The sequence below is a fragment of the Jaculus jaculus genome, chromosome 7 (genome assembly GCF_020740685.1).
Source record: "Jaculus jaculus isolate mJacJac1 chromosome 7, mJacJac1.mat.Y.cur, whole genome shotgun sequence".
Classification (NCBI taxonomy): Eukaryota; Metazoa; Chordata; class Mammalia; order Rodentia; family Dipodidae; genus Jaculus; species Jaculus jaculus.
Window position 1 is genome coordinate 141,881,004 of NC_059108.1, and position 19,233 is coordinate 141,900,236.

Below are 19,233 nucleotides of genomic sequence, written 5' to 3' on the forward strand. Positions count from 1 at the left end.
CACCAGAACAGCCCATGAGGAGGAATGAGCAGCCAATGGAGATTTATGTGAGGAGAGCGAGATGGACAAGGTAAAATTGTCAGGAGGAGTTGTTAGAAAGTAAAATATATTGTGACAATTCCACTCGTGCCGTTCATCAATAAACTGACAGATCATTTAGTGTCAATTAGGAGTGATAGATGGACAAGTCCCCATGATCCTGGGCCAAAATTAATGGCTGGGAGGGAGAGGGTGATTGAAAATGACGGCTGACATTGAGAGCAAAGTCCTGAAAGTCCCCAAGGGGCCATTACTTGCCTCATTCCCTTGCAGATCAATGCAGGGACAAACCCAAAAACAGATACTTTGAGACTAAACTTAACCAGAAGACCTTTCCTTCCTCTCTGTACCAAGTCTGATTTCCCCTTCATGCAGCTCTTCTCCCCACAGCCATGGCAGCGACCCATCGACCCCTCAGGGTCCCTACGCAGGCAATGCAAAGCCAAGGACAGCCGGCACCACGCTGGCATGGCTAGCACAACTACTGCTTTCATGTTCGAGGAAGGAGTAGGTGATTCCAGGTCCAAAGGCATTCCTGAACTCAACCCTACCTTGTGCCTTGTGGGGAGCCACTCTCACCAGGGTCAAGGCTCACAAATATTCTCTTCTCTGTCTTGGGTAGAGTTAATACAAACAGAGCAAAGGTATCCCAGAATGTCCTACCTGTTGGCTGTGAGCTTCTTAGTCACAATCTATAACAGTCCCTATCCTCCTTCCAAACTGATTGGAGCCCACATGATAGAGTTGAAAACCAAACTCCCGGGCTGTAGAGATGGCTTAGTGGTTAAGGCACTTGCCTGCAAAGCCAAAGGACCAAGGTTTGATCCCCCAGGATCCATGTAAGCCAGATGCACAGGGTAACACATGCATCTGGAGTTTGTTTGCAGTGGCTGGAGGCCCTGGCGCTCGCTCACTCTTTCTCTCTCTCTCAAATAAAAATATTTTTTTGTTTATTTATTTGAGAGCGACAGACAGAGAAAGAGGCAGAGAGAAGGGGTGCACCAGAGCTTCCAGCCTCTGTAAATGAACTCCAGATGCGTGTGCCCCCTTGTGCATCTGGCTAACGTGGGTCCTGGGGAATCGAGCCTCGAACCAGGGTCCTTAGGCTTCACAGGCAAGTGCTTAACCGCTAAGCCATCTCTCCAGCCCTCAAATAAAAATATTTTAAAAAATAAAAAATAGGGCTGTGAGCCCATTCTCTCTCTGCCTCTTTCTCTGTCTGTTGTTCTCAAATAAATAAATGAAAATAAACAAAAAAAAATTTTAACTTTAAAATAAATAAATAAAAGAAAGCCATAATTCCCAGTATGATGTGTCTGGAGGTGGCCTTTGATGAGGGATTCGGTTTGACTGAGGTCATGAAGATGGAGGCCTCGCAATGGCAGAGGAGGAGACAGCTCGTCTCTCATGCTGTGTGCAGCTGCCCAGGGAAAAGCCCATGAGGCTGTAAGCCAGGAAGGGGGTCTTTACCAAGAAGCCCCGCCGTCCTGCCGCCTGACTTCAGACTTCCAGCCTCCAGAAACATGAGATGGAAATGCCTGTTGTTTGAGCTCCAGGCATATTGGTTTTAGCAGCCAAACTACAACAGGTGCCTAGCACAGTGCTTCTGCTGTTATCCCAAAAAAAAAAAAAAAAAAAGGGGCTGGAGAGATGGCTTAGCGCTTAAACGCTTGCCTGTGAAGCCTAAGGACCCCGGTTCGAGGCTCGGTTCCCCAGGTCCCATGTTAGCCAGATGCACAAGGGGGCGCACGCGTCTGGAGTTGGTTTGCAGAGGCTCGAAGCCCTGGCGCACCCATTCTCTCTCTCTCCCTCTATCTGTCCTCTCTGTGTCTGTCACTCTCAAATAAATAAATAAATAATTAAAAAAAAGAATTAAGGTAACTGTTTTCCATTGGGAATCCTATTCTATCTACACTAATTAACTACACTAACTGCCATCCTCCCGACACCCAACCTTAAACCAAAATCCTCTCATGAGCATCCATGCCTGTCAGAATTCATCCAACTTGACCCTCTTTCTCCTCTACGGATGACCCCAGCCTTAGAATTATTCTTTCATCTGGCATCACACGGCTAGCAATGCCCACGCCATTTGTCACGTGCTTATAATATGCTCTTTGGGCTGTTCCTGATTTTCCGACCAGGAATGCCTGATGTCCTCCATGAGGATCAAGTTCTCACAGGGCAGGCAGCACACCTTATTCCCTGCTACTCCTAAGAGCACCCTGCAGACAGCAGCTGTGGCTTGCAAACTTCTTGGGGGAGGGCCTCAGCATAGTTCCACAACAGCCTTTCAACCCCTTGTCAGGATGACTCTGGCGTTTGAGTAACTAGCAAGCCAGTCACCACTCACTGAGATTTTGGGGAGACTCTGAAGGCAAAGATTAGAGGACAGAAGGGTGGAAATTAAGAGAACCAATTTGGATGAACCAGGTTTGTATACTTAAGTGGAAACATCAGGTAAACAAGAGAAGAACGGTCAGAGCGTAAATGATACTTAAACCTGAGCGTAGGCTGGGGCCACGCAGAGGGAGTGTTGGCAGTGTAGGGAGGAGGCTTGGAGCCTTGCTTTAGGCACTCCAACATCAGCGGGGTGAAACTATATAAAAATTACCTTAGGTCCTAGGGTTGCAGCTCAGTTGGTAGAATGCTTGCTTAGCATGCATGAGGCCTGAGTTAGACCCCAGCACTGCATAAACTGAGCATGGGAAAACACACCTGTACTGGGGAAGCCAGCTGTGGAGGCACACACCTTTAATCCCAACAATTAGAAGACAGAGAATTGCAGTGAGTTCAAAGCCACCCTGAGACTACATAATGAATTCCAGGTAAGCCTGGGCTAGAATGAGACCCTACCTCAAAAAACCAAACAAAAAACCTAGGCAGGTAGAGGCAGGAGGATCAGAAGATCCACATCATCCTTGGTTACTAAGTTTGAGGAGGAAGGGAAAGGAACATCTTAAAACTGAACACAAACACGCCACGTGTGGTGTGTCATGCTTATCACCCCAGTACTCAGGGGAGGCTGAAGCAGGAGGTTCAGAAGTTCAAAGCCAGCCTGGGCTACACGGTGAGTTCTATGCCAGCAGTATTGACTACATAGTAATACCTTCTCTCAAGAAAAAAGAAAAGAAAAACAAGTAAATGACTCTTAACTGTGTATTAAGCTGATTTCATAACCTGAATTGGATAAACTAAGTTACTTCTGAAGACAGTAGTCTAAACCTTATAGTGATATATCCTAAGGGCAAGAACTATAAAGAAAGCTTAATTTTCCCTAAGTGTTTTTGTTTTCTAAGACAGAATCTCACTATGGCTGCATGGAACTCAGAAGGTCCTCCTGCCTCACAGCCTCTCCCTAGTTCTGGGAATACAGGTGTGTTGTCGGATTCTTATGAGATTTTTACGAGCAATTCATTGGCACAATAATTACAAACATGTCTCCTAGCGCTGTCCTGTGATGGAGCCTAGAGGCCCAGAAACACAAGAGCAACTGCAGATAGAGATTTCGCATACTGTTCTGCACCAAATGAAGTGGTTGCCTCCAGAACTGGACACAGAACGCACAGAGAGATTTTGGAACACCTTGCCCTAGTTATGAGGAACTGGAGGAATCCAGAGCAAAACCTTCCACCAGGCACCTGGCCTGGGTCCTCAGAACTGCCAGCACCTTCCACGAGGATGGCAACGAGGGCTTCTTAGGTCCAGAAAGATGGGGGAAGCCAGGCTTGGGAGCGCACACCTGTTCTCCCAGCATGGTAGAAGCGGAGGCAGGGGGACAGCAATGATTTGAGGCCAGCCTGGGCAACAGAGTGACACCCTACCTATCTCAATGAATAAATGAACAAGTCTGAAAAGAACTACCAAGTTCAGCGTGTGGCCTTTGATTGGATTCCAGAGGTAAAAGGACATTTGGGAGACAAATGCATAAAATTAGGCTACATAATAAATATTCTTAAATCACTATGCAGTGACCTAGATGTGATCCTGACACTGTGAACCTTGAGAGACGTATGCCAAAGTATTTATGGGTAAATAGCGTGATATTTTCAACTTATTTTGCAATGATTCAGGAGGAAAAAAAAAAACACAGAGATAAGGGGAGAAGAAGGGATAAGAAAGTGGGAGGAAAGGATGCAAACAATCGGGAAGAAAACTTTGGTGGTGTTGGCATTTTGTTCTAGTTTTTGAATGGTGGGAATTGAACCCAAGGCCTTTTGCATGCTACACAAATACTACCACTGAGCTACATCCCAGCCCAAGAGAAGATTTTCAGTAGTGCTGTTTTGAAAACAACTACTCAAAGAAATGTTACACAGAGTAATGTGCATTCTTTGAGAACAAACTCCATTCCTGTCTATATCTTTTTATGAAACATGTATTTTAAGAGCACATGGAAATAAGAGAACATAGGAGTAGAAAAGCTCCCAGGCTGAGTGGGAAAACCCCTCCTGTGTGCATCTTAAGTTAACTTGACAGGTGTGGCAAGTACATTGTTTTGGTTTACTTTTTATCCAAGACAGTGTGAGGGATTCAGAATGAACATGATTTGGGGCTAAGGAGATGGGTCAGTGGTTAAAAGGCCTTGCTTGCAAAAGCTGTTGGCCTGAGTTCAGTTCCCCAGTATGCACATAAAGCCAGATGCACAACGTGGTAGGTGCATGTGTCTGGAGTTTGTCTGCAGCAGCAGAAGGCCCTGGTGCACCCATGCTCGCTGGCTCATCCTCTCTCCTCTCTCTCTTTCTCACAAATACATAAAATTTTACAATATATTTTAAAAAAGAATAAGCATGATTTATAATCCTGTCTTTAGAACTGGACTCTGAATTCACAGATCACTTTCACTGCCTGGTTACAGTTATTCACAAATCCACTTATTTCATCCATAAAATGGAACCAAAGGCAAAAGGTTAGAACAATGTCTAACACCTTCATGTAGCAGACTTTGGGTCAGTCTGGTACAAGTAACTAGACTTAAATCATGGCTTTTGTGTCAGATTGGCCCAATTAACTAGAATTGAGCAATGAATCAAACTTCAAGAATCCACAAAAAACAACGCAGTCAAACCTGTTTAGTCTCGAAGCTGCCCACTCCAGAGCTGCTGGCAGCCGGCTACTAACAAAAGGCGGCAGCCAGCGCCGCATAAGTAACGCGTTCATGCTTGACACTCTCAAACTAAGACCAGTATCACGGTGTTACTTCATGGACACCACTATTAGTCATAATGGTTTGTTGCTTTTTTGGTTTTTCGAGGTAGGGTCTCACTCTAGCTCAGGTGGACCTGGAATTCACTATGTCATCTCAGGGTGGCCTCGAACTCCTGGTGATCCTCCTGCCTCTGCCTCCGGAGTGCTGTGATTAAAGGTGTGCGCCACCACGCCCAGCTTCATAATGTTTTTTACTTGTGGTGCTGGGGTCAACCCATGGTCTTATACATGCTAGTAAGGTAATTTATAGCAACTGGGCCTGGTACTAGCACTAAGCCGAGTGCTTTTCCTGTGTATGCAGGGGTCAGAACACCTCTCTGCAATGTGTGGTATTTACAGGATTGAGAAACAACCTAGAGTTTACACTGTCTCTTAAGTGTTGAAACATGAATTCAAATCCTCGTGTGTGTGAATCCGATGCCTATGTTTTCACATGTATTGTGATGTTGCTTCCTATGGGCAAAATAAGAGATGACCTGGTTATCATATGTTAGAGTACAATTCTTGCTCTTCAGGGGTAGGAAGCCATTTGATGATTGTTCTCCCTTACTCAAGACAAAGTCATTCAGAAACCATCCCAGAGACATGGAGGCACATTGTGGATGGTCCAAGAGTCCTCCCTCTGCTCCAGGTCATGTGCTAATAGATGCTAACAGAAACTCAAGAGGACATTGTTCATTAGCTCTGTAGAATTCTTAACATTTTTCAGACTGGACGTGTAGCTAGTTGGCAGCAGGGTTGCCTACCAAGCACAGAGCCCTGACTTTGATCCTTAGCACACCATACGCCAGACATGCTGGTGCACACCTGTAATCCCAGCACTTAGGAGGTGAAGTGGGAGGATCAGAAAGTCAAGGTTACCCTTGGCTACATAACAAGTCTGAGGCCAGCCGGGGCTACACGAGACCCTAGCTCCACAAATAAACAAACAACAACAACAGAAAAAAAAACTGTCGTAGTAATACTTTGGAGATCTGACATTCAATGTCTAAGTCTCCTAATGTAACTAAGATTACAAAAAAACAACCCTAGAAGCCAGGCGTGGTAGTGCATGCCTTTAATCCCAGCACTGGGAAGGGAGAGGTAGGAGGATCGCCAAGAGTTCGAGGCCACCCTGAGACTCCATAGTGAATTCCAGGTCAGCCTGGGCTAGAGTGAGACCCTACCTCAAAAAAAAAAAAAAAAAAAAAAAAAAAAAACCCTAAGGATGGGAGGGGGAAGGGAGTGGGGTTAAAAGAAATTGGAAACAAAACAAAACAAGCCACCCTTGCTTTCTGTGACCTGGAACTCTCCTTAGCAGATCCTTCATGCGGAAGCATAAACAGCCCAAGGCTCCAGTGGCTCCTCAGTCACCTCCTGCCCGAAGGCCTACAGGAAAACCATGTTAAAGCCATTATGAATGGGGGTGGGGCAAGAGCCACCATCATCAGCCCGGTCATCTGAAGAAAGAGCTATGTCTAACCCACTGCAGAGATGAGGAAACGGAGGCTAGCTAGGTGAAATCACCTGCTCAGTCTCTGGGGTAACAAGTGAGCACAGCTGGGATTGAAACCCATGACTCCCCGTCTCCACACTCTGCCACGGGGGCCCAGCCTCCGCAGACGCTGTGGGCAGGCCTGGAGACGCAACCAGCAGCCCCACACCAGCAGGCACGCTCATGTGTCTGTCCCAAGGCTCAGGGACCATGGGTACCTTGCCCAACAGCATCTAGCTAGGGAGGAATGGACCCTGCATGCCAGCTCCACACAGCCTAACAGGGCTGCCATGGCCACAGTGACATTAGGTTAGTTCTTCCAGGAACTCTAAGGAAGAGGCTAGACTGATGAGATATTACTGACTGGTCATGGTGCCAATATTCCTGCCAGCTCACAGCCCTGGCTTATGGTAAACAGAGAATGCCAAGTAGGCATGGTGATGGGACCCCTGTCCTGCTCTTCTATGTCAATGAATGCTCTCTGTCCAGGGTGGACGTGTTACCAAGTTCATCTACAGTTATCTGTTCATCGGCAATTCCAGCACGTTGTGAAAATTAGGAACACAGACTGCTAAACATGGATGGGCTCTGAAGAAGTGACACGAGTGAGAGACAATTCATAAAGGACCACACAACTTACAATTCCATTTGCATCAATGCCAAGTTCATCACAGGAGCAGACAGTTGGCTGTCTAGAGCTGGGGAAGTTGTGGCTGGGAGAGTGTTAACAGATACAGAGTTTCTTTGGCCAGGTGGGACAAAAATGTTCTAAGATTGTGGTGAGGGTGCAGAACTCTGTGCCTATACTGAGAACAATTACATGTACACTTTACAAGGTGTGTAAATTGTTTCGATAAAGCTGTTCTAAGAAAACAATAAATAAAACCAAGAGTGACATCCCCATCCCATCTCCCCCACTGCCACTTGAACCCCATGTGATGCTGGTACTCACTTGAACACCTTCATGGTTTCATCTGCCCAGCCCCCATGCCTGCGAGGTGGTTTTGGAGGTGGAGCCTGTGACGAAATGGAAGTCAGAATGACAGTCACTAACATGTGCATCCAAATTCGACAGGGGCTGGGGTTTCAATACCTATGTCAACAATCAGCCTACCAGAGCATTTCCCCAATAAAAATATGAAGTACAGAGATGGAGAGATGGCTTAGCCTTTAAGGTACTTGCCTGCAAAGCCAAAGGCCCAGATTCAATTCCCCAGGACCCATGTAACCCAGATGCACAAGATGGCACACGTGTCTGGAGTTCATTTGCAGTGGCTGGATGCCCTGGCGTGCTCATTCTCCCCCCCCCCCCGTCTCTCTAAAACAAATAAATTTTTTAAAATATGAAATATATATGTATGTATATGTACACACATATATAGTATATATATGTGTGTGTGTATATATATATATAGTATATATATATATGTGTGTATATATACATATACATGCACACATATATATACTAGAGCTGGGTGTGGTGACACATGCCATTAATCTGAGCACTAGGGAGGGAGGCTGAGGTGGGAGGTTCAGCATGAGTTCAAGGATAACTTGAGTGAGTTCCAGGTGAGCCTGGGCTAGAGTGAGACTACCTCAATATACATATATACCCTAATTTACCACAAAAATCAAGTGCTTTCATTCCTCTTGGTGGGTGTATAAAGTGGCACAGTGTTTCCAGGAAGCATTTAGCAGATGTCTATAGAAATACTGAAAAATAATTAGTCTTTTTCTTTGGGGTGCTGGAGTTTGCTCATGCTAAGCTCAAGCTCTGCTGCTAGGTTCCACTCCTGGCCTGCTTACACTCTGAGCTAGCAGTTCTAATCCCAGGAAGTTATCCCAAGGAAGTAAACACAGAGGAACATTATGTTACTTTTGAATAATGAATAGTTGGAAACAACCAAAATGTCAACAATAAGGAATTAAGTAAAATGATAGAATACATATGAAAATGTTATGCAAATAATACAAAACTATGCTATAAAAATAACACGAGAAAGTTCAATATACATTAATTTTAAAGACATGTTTGAAAGCAGGAGGTATGCCAGTGTGATTCTGGGCACAGATCATGAATACAAAGTGTTTAGTGTTCACTAGCTATATGTAATGACCAGGGACTCCCATTATGAGCAATCTTAACTTTCTCTCTCTGTGCTATTATGTGTTTCCCAGTTTTTAGTAGCCTATATTTCTTTTATAAGAATAAACCTGATAAATGAAGAAATAAACGTGAGGCTTGCTTAAAAGACACAAACATAAACAAAACTGGTGGCTTAAAAACCTCAAATTATTTGGCCAGGAAGCTTCATCTGAAATGGGCACATTTGGAAACCCAAGCACATGAATTCCTACCCAGCCTGTCTAAACTGGAAATATTGAGAGAACAGAAACCCACTAAACCACCTAAGTTAGATAAACCAGCATAGAACGTCTCCTATTTTGAGTCACCACTGAACTCCAAGGCTGGCTCATGAAAAATCAATTTTCCTCTTCCAAGAATTTCACAGAATTATTACTGTTGCTCTCACTCCAGAGAAGCATTTTGATAAATGGACTCAAACAGAGCTGAGCAAACTTTCTCTCTAAAGGGAGAGGTGCAAAGTATTGATTTTATGGCTCATGCAGTCTCAGATGTAACTACTCAACTCAACTCTGATGCTACAGACAAATAAACAGCTTCAGTAGTTAAGTGGACAATCCAGTATGGCTGAGTATCAAAAAAAAAAAAAAAAAAAAAAAACAACTATAAAAATGGACAGCAGGCCAAGTTTGACAGGAAGGATGTGGCTTGCTAACCCTTGAACTAAAATGTTGTGTCACTGTGACCTTTTTCTGTGACTTAAAAGCTAATATGGAGCCTTTTTAAAAAATGTTTATTTAAGAGCGACAGAGAATGAAAGAGACAGAGAGAGAGAGAATGGGTGTGCCAGGGTCTCCAGCCACTGCAAACGAGCTCCAGATACGTGTGCCCCCTTGTGCATCTGGCTAACGTGGGTCCTGGGGAATTGAGCCTTGAACTGGGGTCCTTAGGCTTCACAGGCAAGCGCTTATCTGCTATGCCATCTCTCCAGCCCATAACATGGAGCCTTTTAAGAAACCATCCCCTTCAATATGCTTGAATACCTTTGTACTTTTTTAGGTGTTTTTAAATTTTGGGGAGGGGGGTTTTCAAGGTAGCATCTTGCTCTGGTCTAGGCCAACCTGGACTTCACTCTGTAGTCTCAGGCTAGCCTTGAACTAGACACTCAAGAGCTGGGACCTGCTTTCTTCTCTTTGTTCCAGGTTTACTCTTTTATCCCCTCGCCCCTGCTCCTGTTTCCCTTGGGCTCTCAGTGGGGTTATGGTATTCACTATGGGGTTACCTTTGTACTCTTTTTGTTTTTATTTTATAAATTATTTGCTTTCTCTCCTAATTCTCAAGCAGAAAGTCAGCTTGCCAAGGATGCACTCCATTGACATTCTGTAGTCTGAGCCAGGAATGAGTAAGAAGGATCCAGGCCCTGGAATAGCTATGTGTGTCCCACTGAGACTGAGCATGTGGGAACTGTAAGAGGCACTCTAGAGAAAACCAACTCAGTTTTCTACATGAGACAGGCCACAGAGATACAGGAAGGCTCTGCATATCAGTCTTAGAAACATCTCAAACACAATGGATAGCCACCTACTGTTCGTCCCTACAGAGGGGCATTCCAAAGATGTGCTGACAGACTGCACCAATGCCTCCCAGTCTGACCCACACTCACCCACCATTCAGTTGGAAGAAGCCATCTATCTCACAAGCTGTCTCCATTTAGACATGACTGAACCATGGTGTAACAGACCCAATCAGAATGAAAGGGAGCTGGGCACGTTGGTGCACACCTGTAATCCGAGCACTCAGAAGGCTGAGGCAAGAGGATCACAAGTTCAAAGTCAATCTGGGCTACGTAGTGAGACCCCATCTTAACAAAGAAGCAATCAAATTTTCTGTCCCAGGAATCCAGAAATGGAGGGCAGAGGCAGACTTAGTAAGTGGGCACTGAACACTACACTATGACCACCATGTCAATCACGTACAGAATCCAAGGGTCTGGTCACAGGTTATTGCCAGGTATAAGGCACTGCGTTGAGGAGACAAAATTGCAAAGTGCACTGACCCTCGATGCACCCCTTAAGATATTTTAAACCAATTTAGGGCCAAGCATGATGGCCATACTTGTAATCCCAAGACTCAGGAGGCTAAGTCGGGGAGATCACCCTGAGTTAAAGATAAGCCTGGGCTACATAGTAATATGCTATCTATATTAAAAAAAAAAAAAAAAAAAAAAGGAGCCAGGCATGGTGGCACACACCTTTAATCCCAGAACTTAGGAGGCAGAGGTAGGAGAATCACTATGAGTTCAAGGCCACCCTGAGACTACATAAGTAAATTCCAGGTCAGCCTGAGCTAGAGTGAAACCCTACCTCAAAAAACAAAAATAAATAAAATAGGGACTGGAGAGATGGATTAGTGGTTAAAACGCTTGTCTGCAAAGCCAAAGGACCCAGGTTCGATTCCCCAGTGCCCACATAAGCCAGATGCACACAGTAGTGCAGGCATAGGGAGTTCGTCAACGGTGGCTAGAGGCCCTGGCGTGCCCATTCTCTCTTTCTCTGCTCCCACCCCACACTTCTCTTTTTTTTTCTCTCTCTCTCAAACAAATAAAAATAAAAATAATTTAAAAATTAGAAGTTTGACCTACACCTCTCTTCCCCACATTCCTATGAATAATAGTCTGTATGTCTCTACCCAGGGATATGACTACCTTGTAATAATAAAATAAGGTCATAAACCAGTAGCTATATGTTTTGTTTGGCTACACATTTTCTTTGTTTTTGTTTTAAATTTAAACTACCAACTGAACACTGGGAGGTTTCCACATAAAAAGTCAGATTCAGCTCCTGACAAACTGGAATATCCAGTAATCTGGGGCTGGGCAGGAGCTGTCCCCTGTGGACAGGATGTATGTACTGTACCTAGCAGCCGTCCCCACCTCCCTTTCTGTCTCCTTCCTGCTAGAGCTGAGTGCCAGTCCCACCAGTTACTCCTGCACTGGGGTTGCTGCTTCTGGCTCAGTTCACAAGTTCCTCAGTTTACAAGTGGAAAAATAAAAGCTATGCCAAGTGCTGAGAAAATGGGCGAGAACTCCTTTCTTGGTGACAGTGTTAACCTGTCTCACATGTTCAATGGGCAAACTGAAAGCACACCCACCTTTCCTCTGGTCCCTCTTCACCACTGAGGCCAGCACTGCTGACACCTGGGTGGGTGGCCTTGAACTAGACACTCAAGAGCTGGGACCTGCTTTCTTCTCTTTGTTCCAGATGTTGGAAAGGAATATGTTGGAAGAAAGAACCCAGGTAAAAATCTATGGTGCCATGGAGAGATGGCTTAGCGGTTAAGCACTTGCCTGTGAAGCCTAAGGACCCTAGTTCAAGGTTCGATTCTTCAAGACCCACGTAAGCCAGATGCACAAGGGGGTGCATGCATCTGGAGTTCATTTGCAGTGGCTGGAGACCCTGGTGTGCCCATCCTTTCTCGCTCGGGGCCTGTCTCCCTCTCCCTCTCCCTCTCCCTCTCCCTCTCCCTCTCCCTCCCCCCCCCCTCTGTCTGTTGCTCTTAAATACATTAATTTAAAAAAAAAAAATCTATGGTGCCAAAACATGAGCAGCACTTCAGTCCGCTTGAGAGCTTTTCCAATGCTGTAGATGCCAAGAATCCACAAGGAGATGGGAGGGCACCTGGCTCTCCTGATGCCATCTGTTTTCTACTCTGGGATGTGGGCTCCAAAGGTGGTGGCGGTGGGAGAAGCAGAGACTGACTTGGAAAGGGATTGTGAAAGATTAAGCAGCACAGAAAAGGAGCTTAAGTGACACAAACGTCTTTCAGAATGTAGCATCTGAGTAATCTCCAAAACCCCAGAAGTAGTAAGTTGGTGACTCAGTGGTTAGTACTCAGAGTGGTGCCTGGCGCATAGTAAGAACTTTGCCTGACTGTCACCATCATTATGATTACCAACACAGGAAAGGCTAGACCATAACTCTAAGATACGAAATCATTTGAGGGAAGGGGAGAAAAGACTGCTTTTAGCCTGATATTATCAGTCACTGTAATTACCAATGCAGTTCCCCACAATCCCCCAAACCAAAATGATGTGCCTTATCTTCCTTAACCAAACCCTAAGAAGCCATGGCTACTGGGAGCTCAGCGAACATCCTTTCTGCTTGCAAGTCACACAAGCCACAGCTCTCATTTTCCCCCATTACAAAATGATGCCTGCAGCTGACAAACAAAAAGTTCACCACTGATGAGTCACTCCTCCCTATCCAGTAAGGTTTAATGACTAGTTCCAAAATCAAAGGCTTTCTTCACAAATGACAGAAGCCTCCAAGAGCCGACATAGTATTATACAATTGTGTGGGCTGCTCTTCATGCTCCCCAAACATTGGGAACACCAGGAGAGGAAGCCGCGCAGATAAACCCTCTGAAGGGACTGGAACAGGCCGCAGCAGTCCCCCGCTTCCCACAGGGGCGCCGGCAGCCTTGGGAGAAGCACTGTGGTAGTCAGGAGGTGAGGAAGACACGTAGGACTTAGGCTTTGAGCATTTGGAGGGCGATGCCTGTCTCCTGGTGGGGAATGCTTACATTGTGGGTTTAGCTCTCTGAGACCAAGAACTGGGGACCAACTCCAAACACCGGGACTGGGAGTCCCGTCACAGCCGCACACAAACACCCTGCTGGGTGAAACACACTTATTCACCACTACTCCACGTTACAAACACTCTTTCCTAGGGCTCAGCTGAGCTCCCTGGCCACTATCCTAAGTGCACTGAGTGAAGCAGGAGAAAATGTCATTCCTACCCTTAAACATTACTAGTCCAATGATGCCACGAGGAAGCACACTTATCTATGTGAGCAGGCATGAGGGTTAGGTTAAACCCAGAAGGTCACAATGAAGAATAAACGATGGAGGCACAGTGTACCAGGGAGGCCCTCCAGGACCCAGAGGTGAGGCCGAGGCAGACTCCAGTCAGCTCTGTTCTTTCTGTGTCATCCTGGTGGCTTTCTGGGCATCACGGAGACATTGCTCCGGCAACGTGCAGGTCTGCAGCACACGGCTAAAGCGGACTAGACCTGCACCGACCCGGAAGTGCTGAGTGGAAGGAGAAGGAAGGAAGCTGTGACAGTAATCTCCATTGTCAGCTGGATGGAATCAAAAAATCACCTATGAGACTAACCTCTAGATGTGTCTGTGAGAGTTTCTAGATGAGGTTAACCGAGTTATCCATCCTAACTCTGGGTGGCACCATTCCTAGGCTGGGGTCCTGGGCTGCATGAGGAGGACAAAGTGGGCACGGGCACCTGGCTCTCTCTGCTTCCTGACTGCAGACCACAGGTGAGTGGCTTTGCCTTCCCTGGCATGATGTATAGGACCCATGAACTATAATCCAGGTAACTGCTTCCTCCCTTGCGTTGCCGCCTGTTAGGTATTTTGTCACAGCAATAAGTAACTAACAGAAGAAGCTTTATGGAGAAAGTGGGGCATGCCCCAAATCAGAAAAATAAGAAAAGGGCTGGCATATAGCACAGTGGTGGGACATTTGCTCAGCATGCGCAAGGTCCTGAGTCTAATCCCTGCCACTGCCAAAACACAGTAAGAGAAAAACAATCCAAGGAAATTGCTCACACATTTGCCCTGATATCTGCAGCAGCTGCCACAGCGCTGGGATTACTCAGGTGCACACCAAGTTCAAGCCCAGCCCCCTTCCAGACACTGCAACCAGGTGTGTTGACTTCTTTTTTTAAATTTTTATTCATTTACTTTCAAGGAGAGAGAATGGGGAGAAAGGGAAAGAGAGAGGTCACTTCTTGGCCTTACGGCTAATATCAAGTCTGGGGAGACAGAGCAAGAGAGAATGGGCATGCCAGGGCCTCCAATAGCTGCAAACAAACTAGAGATGCATGTGCCACCTTGTGTATCTGGCTTTACGTGGATACTGGGAAATATGAACTTGGGTCATTAGGCTTTGCAGACAAGTACCCTAACTTCTAAGCCATCTCTCCAGCCCCTGTGATAGCTTCTTATTCAGCCCTGGGGCTCCTGGGATGTTCATCTCCCAGCACCTGAGGTTTTCACCACCAGAAAGGTTTTGTTCTTCCTCACCCTGGCAGCTGCCAGAGTGGGAAAGGACATTTTTGTCTTCCCACAGATTTTTACATGGGCCCTTAGACTACATGGGTACATTCACCCCCCCTTCCTTGGTCCACAGACTCTCCCTTACCCCTCCTAACTTCTGAATAAATATAATTTCATAATTATCCTCCTCAGTCTAGTTTATCCAATTTTTTTGGTGAAAAGCAGACACAAGCTTGGGTTTAGAGTTTGCATTTGAATCCCCAAAATAAAATTAAAAGCCATCAAACAGTGACTACCAGGAGTAGGATATACTAACCCTGGAGCAAATGCTATTAGCCTATCACTGTACTGGTCAGGGTCCCTGAGAAAAATCCTTGGGGACTAAGCCCTCAGGATCTGTTACTTTACAATGAAAGCCTTAAGCAGAAGCTGATGCACCATGACCATAACACAGCTGTCTGAAAATGAGTACAATCTGTTTAGAGTGGAAATAGGCTGGATGTGGTGGTGCATACCTTTAATCCCACTGTGAGTTCAAGGCTAGCCTGGGACTACAGAGTGAGTTCCAGGTCAGCCTGGGCTAGAGAGAGACCCTACCTCTAAAAAAGCAACAAACAAAAAAAGTGGGAATGGGTGACTGGCTTTTGGTAATGTAATGTCAAGGGCCTGGCGGTTTCTTTCACATGGGCAAGCTAGCCCCTGAATCCCTCACTGCCCTTCCTATAACTCTGATGACAGCTAGACACCCAACCAGCCCCATTCCCAGAAGAACCCTACAACTCTCTCCCCCAGGCAAGCCAAGACACAGGACACATCCCAGTGCCAAACCACTGCTATGGCTCCTTCTAGTCCCAGCTGTCAGCACCTCTGTGCTTTCCCTTCCCAGAAGAGACAGCCCGGGGACCTGTAGGGGCCTGACTGTCCTCCAGCTCAGCACTCAGAGTTCCCACCACTGCCGGACGGTGAGAAGCTGGCTCTTCAGTCACTCATCTTTCCATGAGGGCCACGGATCCTTCCCCGTGCTGCTCATCAGCTCTGGGTAGGGCCAGAGGACACAACGGTGTGATTCATATTCTTGAGCCTTGTGTACCTAAGCTCTCTATCTAATGGCCCACTCATTGAAAGGGAAAGAGTTCATTCTTGCTTCACTCTTGAGACAAGCCGCTCAGCCTTCGGCAGGTTAGGACAGTTAAGACACTGTTTTCTGGAGCCTAGTAACTTTGCCTGGTGAGCACTTGGGAAGAAACCAATTTATTTATTTCTGTGTTCAAAAGAAAAGAGGGGCAGCTCAAGAAACAAATTTAGAGTTCTGATGACCTTAAATGCCAGAAGAGGGGGCCCTGATCCTAAAATTCAAAAATGCTGGCTTATTCTTTAAATTACTCTGCTTCTGAAATCCAGGGGCACAGCCCCAAGACATCAACTGGAAAAGTGATTTCTAATTCTGGCTGACTTACTGCCAGGTAACATGACCCAGACGTTTTTTTTTAAGAAAAGAAAAAAATAGAGAGAGATGAGAGCGAAGGAAGGAAAGAAAGAAAGGAAAGGAAAAGAAAGAAGAAAAGAAGGCAGGGAGAACAGCTCAGGGAGTGAGGCCGTCTTGCTTGTGAGTGTCCAGCCTGAGTCTCAACTCCAGAGCCCACAGAGAGCCGGTAGGCAGCCCAGGCGCCGGTCACCCTGCTGCCTCCACAGTGACGCGGAGACAGCGACAGGAGGCCCTGGTGCGCCTGGGCCAGCTAGCCTGGCCTACACAGTGGCGAATCAGAGAGCTGCCTCGAACAGGGTGGACAGTGAGAACCCACACCTGAGGTCCCCGGACTTGCACACACGCACTGTGGGATATGCACACCTACCTCACACAGGGGCATCGACACACATGCACGCACACACACACACACACACACACACACGCGCGCGCGCACACACACATGCAGTGTTTTTAAGACAGTCTTTAATTATGCAACATCAGGAGGGACAGTAGTAGGGCCTGGTGACGGTGGGCCTGGGGGAGCACGCCACCTGTTCTCCTCTTTTAAAACAAATCTGCGGATTTTTATTCATTTATTTGCAAGCAGAGAGAGAGAAAGGAGACAGACAGAGAGAATGGACATACCAGGTTCTCCAGCCACTGCAAAGAGATTCCAGATACATGCACTACTTTGTATGTCTAGCTTTATGTGGACACTGGGGAATCGAACTCCAGACCTTAGGCTTTGCAGGCAAGCACCTTAACCATTGAGCAATCTCTCCAGGCTCCTGTGTTCTCTCGAGTGTGGGAAATGAGTGCAGCCTGCCTGAGCTGCCACTGCTGGGTGGAGGGGGCAGGACCCTACATAGCTCCTGAAGAGAAGCAAAAATGTGCTCTCTCCAAAAATAAATGCCAGGCGGGAAGGACTGCGAGTAAAGGCTTTGGGAGCACGTGACCATGCCTGCAGTCCTGAAATACCAGCATGGCACAAAAAGGAGCCTTTGAGAGGCAGAGCGCGGGAAATTCAGGAAACAGCCTCTTTATATGGTCTCATCCGAGTGGGCCAGGATTCAACGAACTGGAATTACCATGTCAGAGGGAGCCTCTCGGGCCAGACTGGTTTCTGATCTTTATATGGTTCCCCAGATTCTTAAGATGCCGACACAAGAAGATGCCACAGTGCCAAAAAAGGAGCCTTCTGAGCTTAGAGATTTCACATACAGCCACAGAAGCCCTGGAGAAACCTCCTTAGAGATGGCGTGCGCGCGCGCACACACACACACACACACACACACACACACACACACACACACACACCTGTAGAAACCCCACCCTCCAAAAAAAGAATCAGGCTAACCAGAGTTCTAAATTCAAATGGCAACCCATTTCAAAAAGCCAGCCCAGGGCTGGAGAGATGGCTTAACAGCTAAAGGCACTTGCTTGCAGAGCCTGACTCCTGGGTTTGATTCCCCATAAAGCCAGACACAAAGCGGCACATGCATCTGGAGTTCATCTGCAAGCAGCAGGAGGCCCTGGTGTGCCCACATTCTCTCTCTGTCTCTATCTCTTTCTCTCTTGCTGAAATGAGTTAATAAAAATAAAAAACCAGGGCTGGAGAGATGGCTTAGCGGTTAAGTGCTTGCCTGTGAAGCCTAAGGACCCCGGTTCGAGGCTCGGTTCCCCAGGTCCCACATTAGCCAGATGCACAAGGGGGCGCACGCGTCTGGAGTTCGTTTGCAGTGGCTGGAAGCCCTGGCGTGCCCATTCTCTCTCTCTCTCCCTCTATCTGTCTTTCTCTCTATGTCTGTCGCTCTCAAATAAATAAAATTAAAAAATAAAAATTAAAAAAAATAAAAAACCAGTCCAAGCACACATATATGTCCAGCAAATTTAAAAGCAAACTGTTATGTATTCAGTGTGTGGTGTGTGTCGAGCATGCACAGGTAGTAGAGATGCACATGCCTATTGCACACACATGTAGAAACCAGAGTAGAACATCCAGCATCCTCCTCTACTACCCCGGTGATTCCCGTCTCTATGTCCTCCCTGCCAAGACCAGGGTTACAGGCTTCCATAACCACACCAGCCATTTCCATGGTGCTGAGGATTGAACTCAGGTCCTCATGCGTATGCAGCAAGTGCTCTTACCCACTGAGCCATCTCCCCAGCTCAGAAAGACTTGCTTTGTTTTGTTTTGTTTTTCGATGTAGGGTCTCACTTTAGCCCAGACTGACCTGGAACTTACTCTGTAGCTCCAGGCTGGCCTCTAACTCATAATGATCTTCCTACCTCAGCCTCCTGAGTGCTGCCCAGAATGACTTTTACCTAAGCAAAATCCAATGCAAAGTTCATTCTATCCATCTTCAGACCAAACTTAGATTGCTGAAAACAAACTTCCCTTCCTTTCCCCAACTTAAAAAAAAAAAAAAAGCCAAGCGCTATTCTTCCATAGGCTCACTGAGAGGAGTGTGCACGCTGTGACGGGGCTGGTTCCCATTCCACTCAGCCCTCCACGAACCATTCATCTCTACAGCTCTACCTCCTGCCTAAACCTAGGCTAGGACTCACAGCTAAATCATCACACATCCAAGTTCCCCGTAGTGGATTTAAGGTCAGGAAAGCAATGGATCATCTGAGCTTTCAAGTGAACCCTATGAGTAAACACAGTTCTCTCTGCAAAAGAACAAACTGATGTGGACATGTAACACAAACTCAAAAGAAATATTTTTTTCAAAAAATATTTTTAGTACCTAACACTTTTTAAACATTTTTTAATATTCTATTTATTGACTTACTTGAGAGACAGAGGCACATAGAGAGAAAGAGGGTGGGCACACCAGGGCTTCCAGCCATTGCAAACCAGCTTCAGACACATGCAACACCTT

General features: G+C 46.3%; 1 protein-coding gene across 1 annotated transcript in view; it reads right to left on the minus strand.

Moving 5' to 3' along the window:
* The window catches only part of Ift43 (intraflagellar transport 43), an 89,373-nt gene that overhangs the window by 47,603 nt on the left and 22,537 nt on the right, over nucleotides 1-19,233 (minus strand). Inside the window, exon 3 of the mRNA XM_004649394.2 lies at nucleotides 7,674-7,738. Coding sequence (XP_004649451.1) covers nucleotides 7,674-7,738 — 65 coding nt within the window. The remainder of the gene's footprint in view (nucleotides 1-7,673; nucleotides 7,739-19,233) is intronic.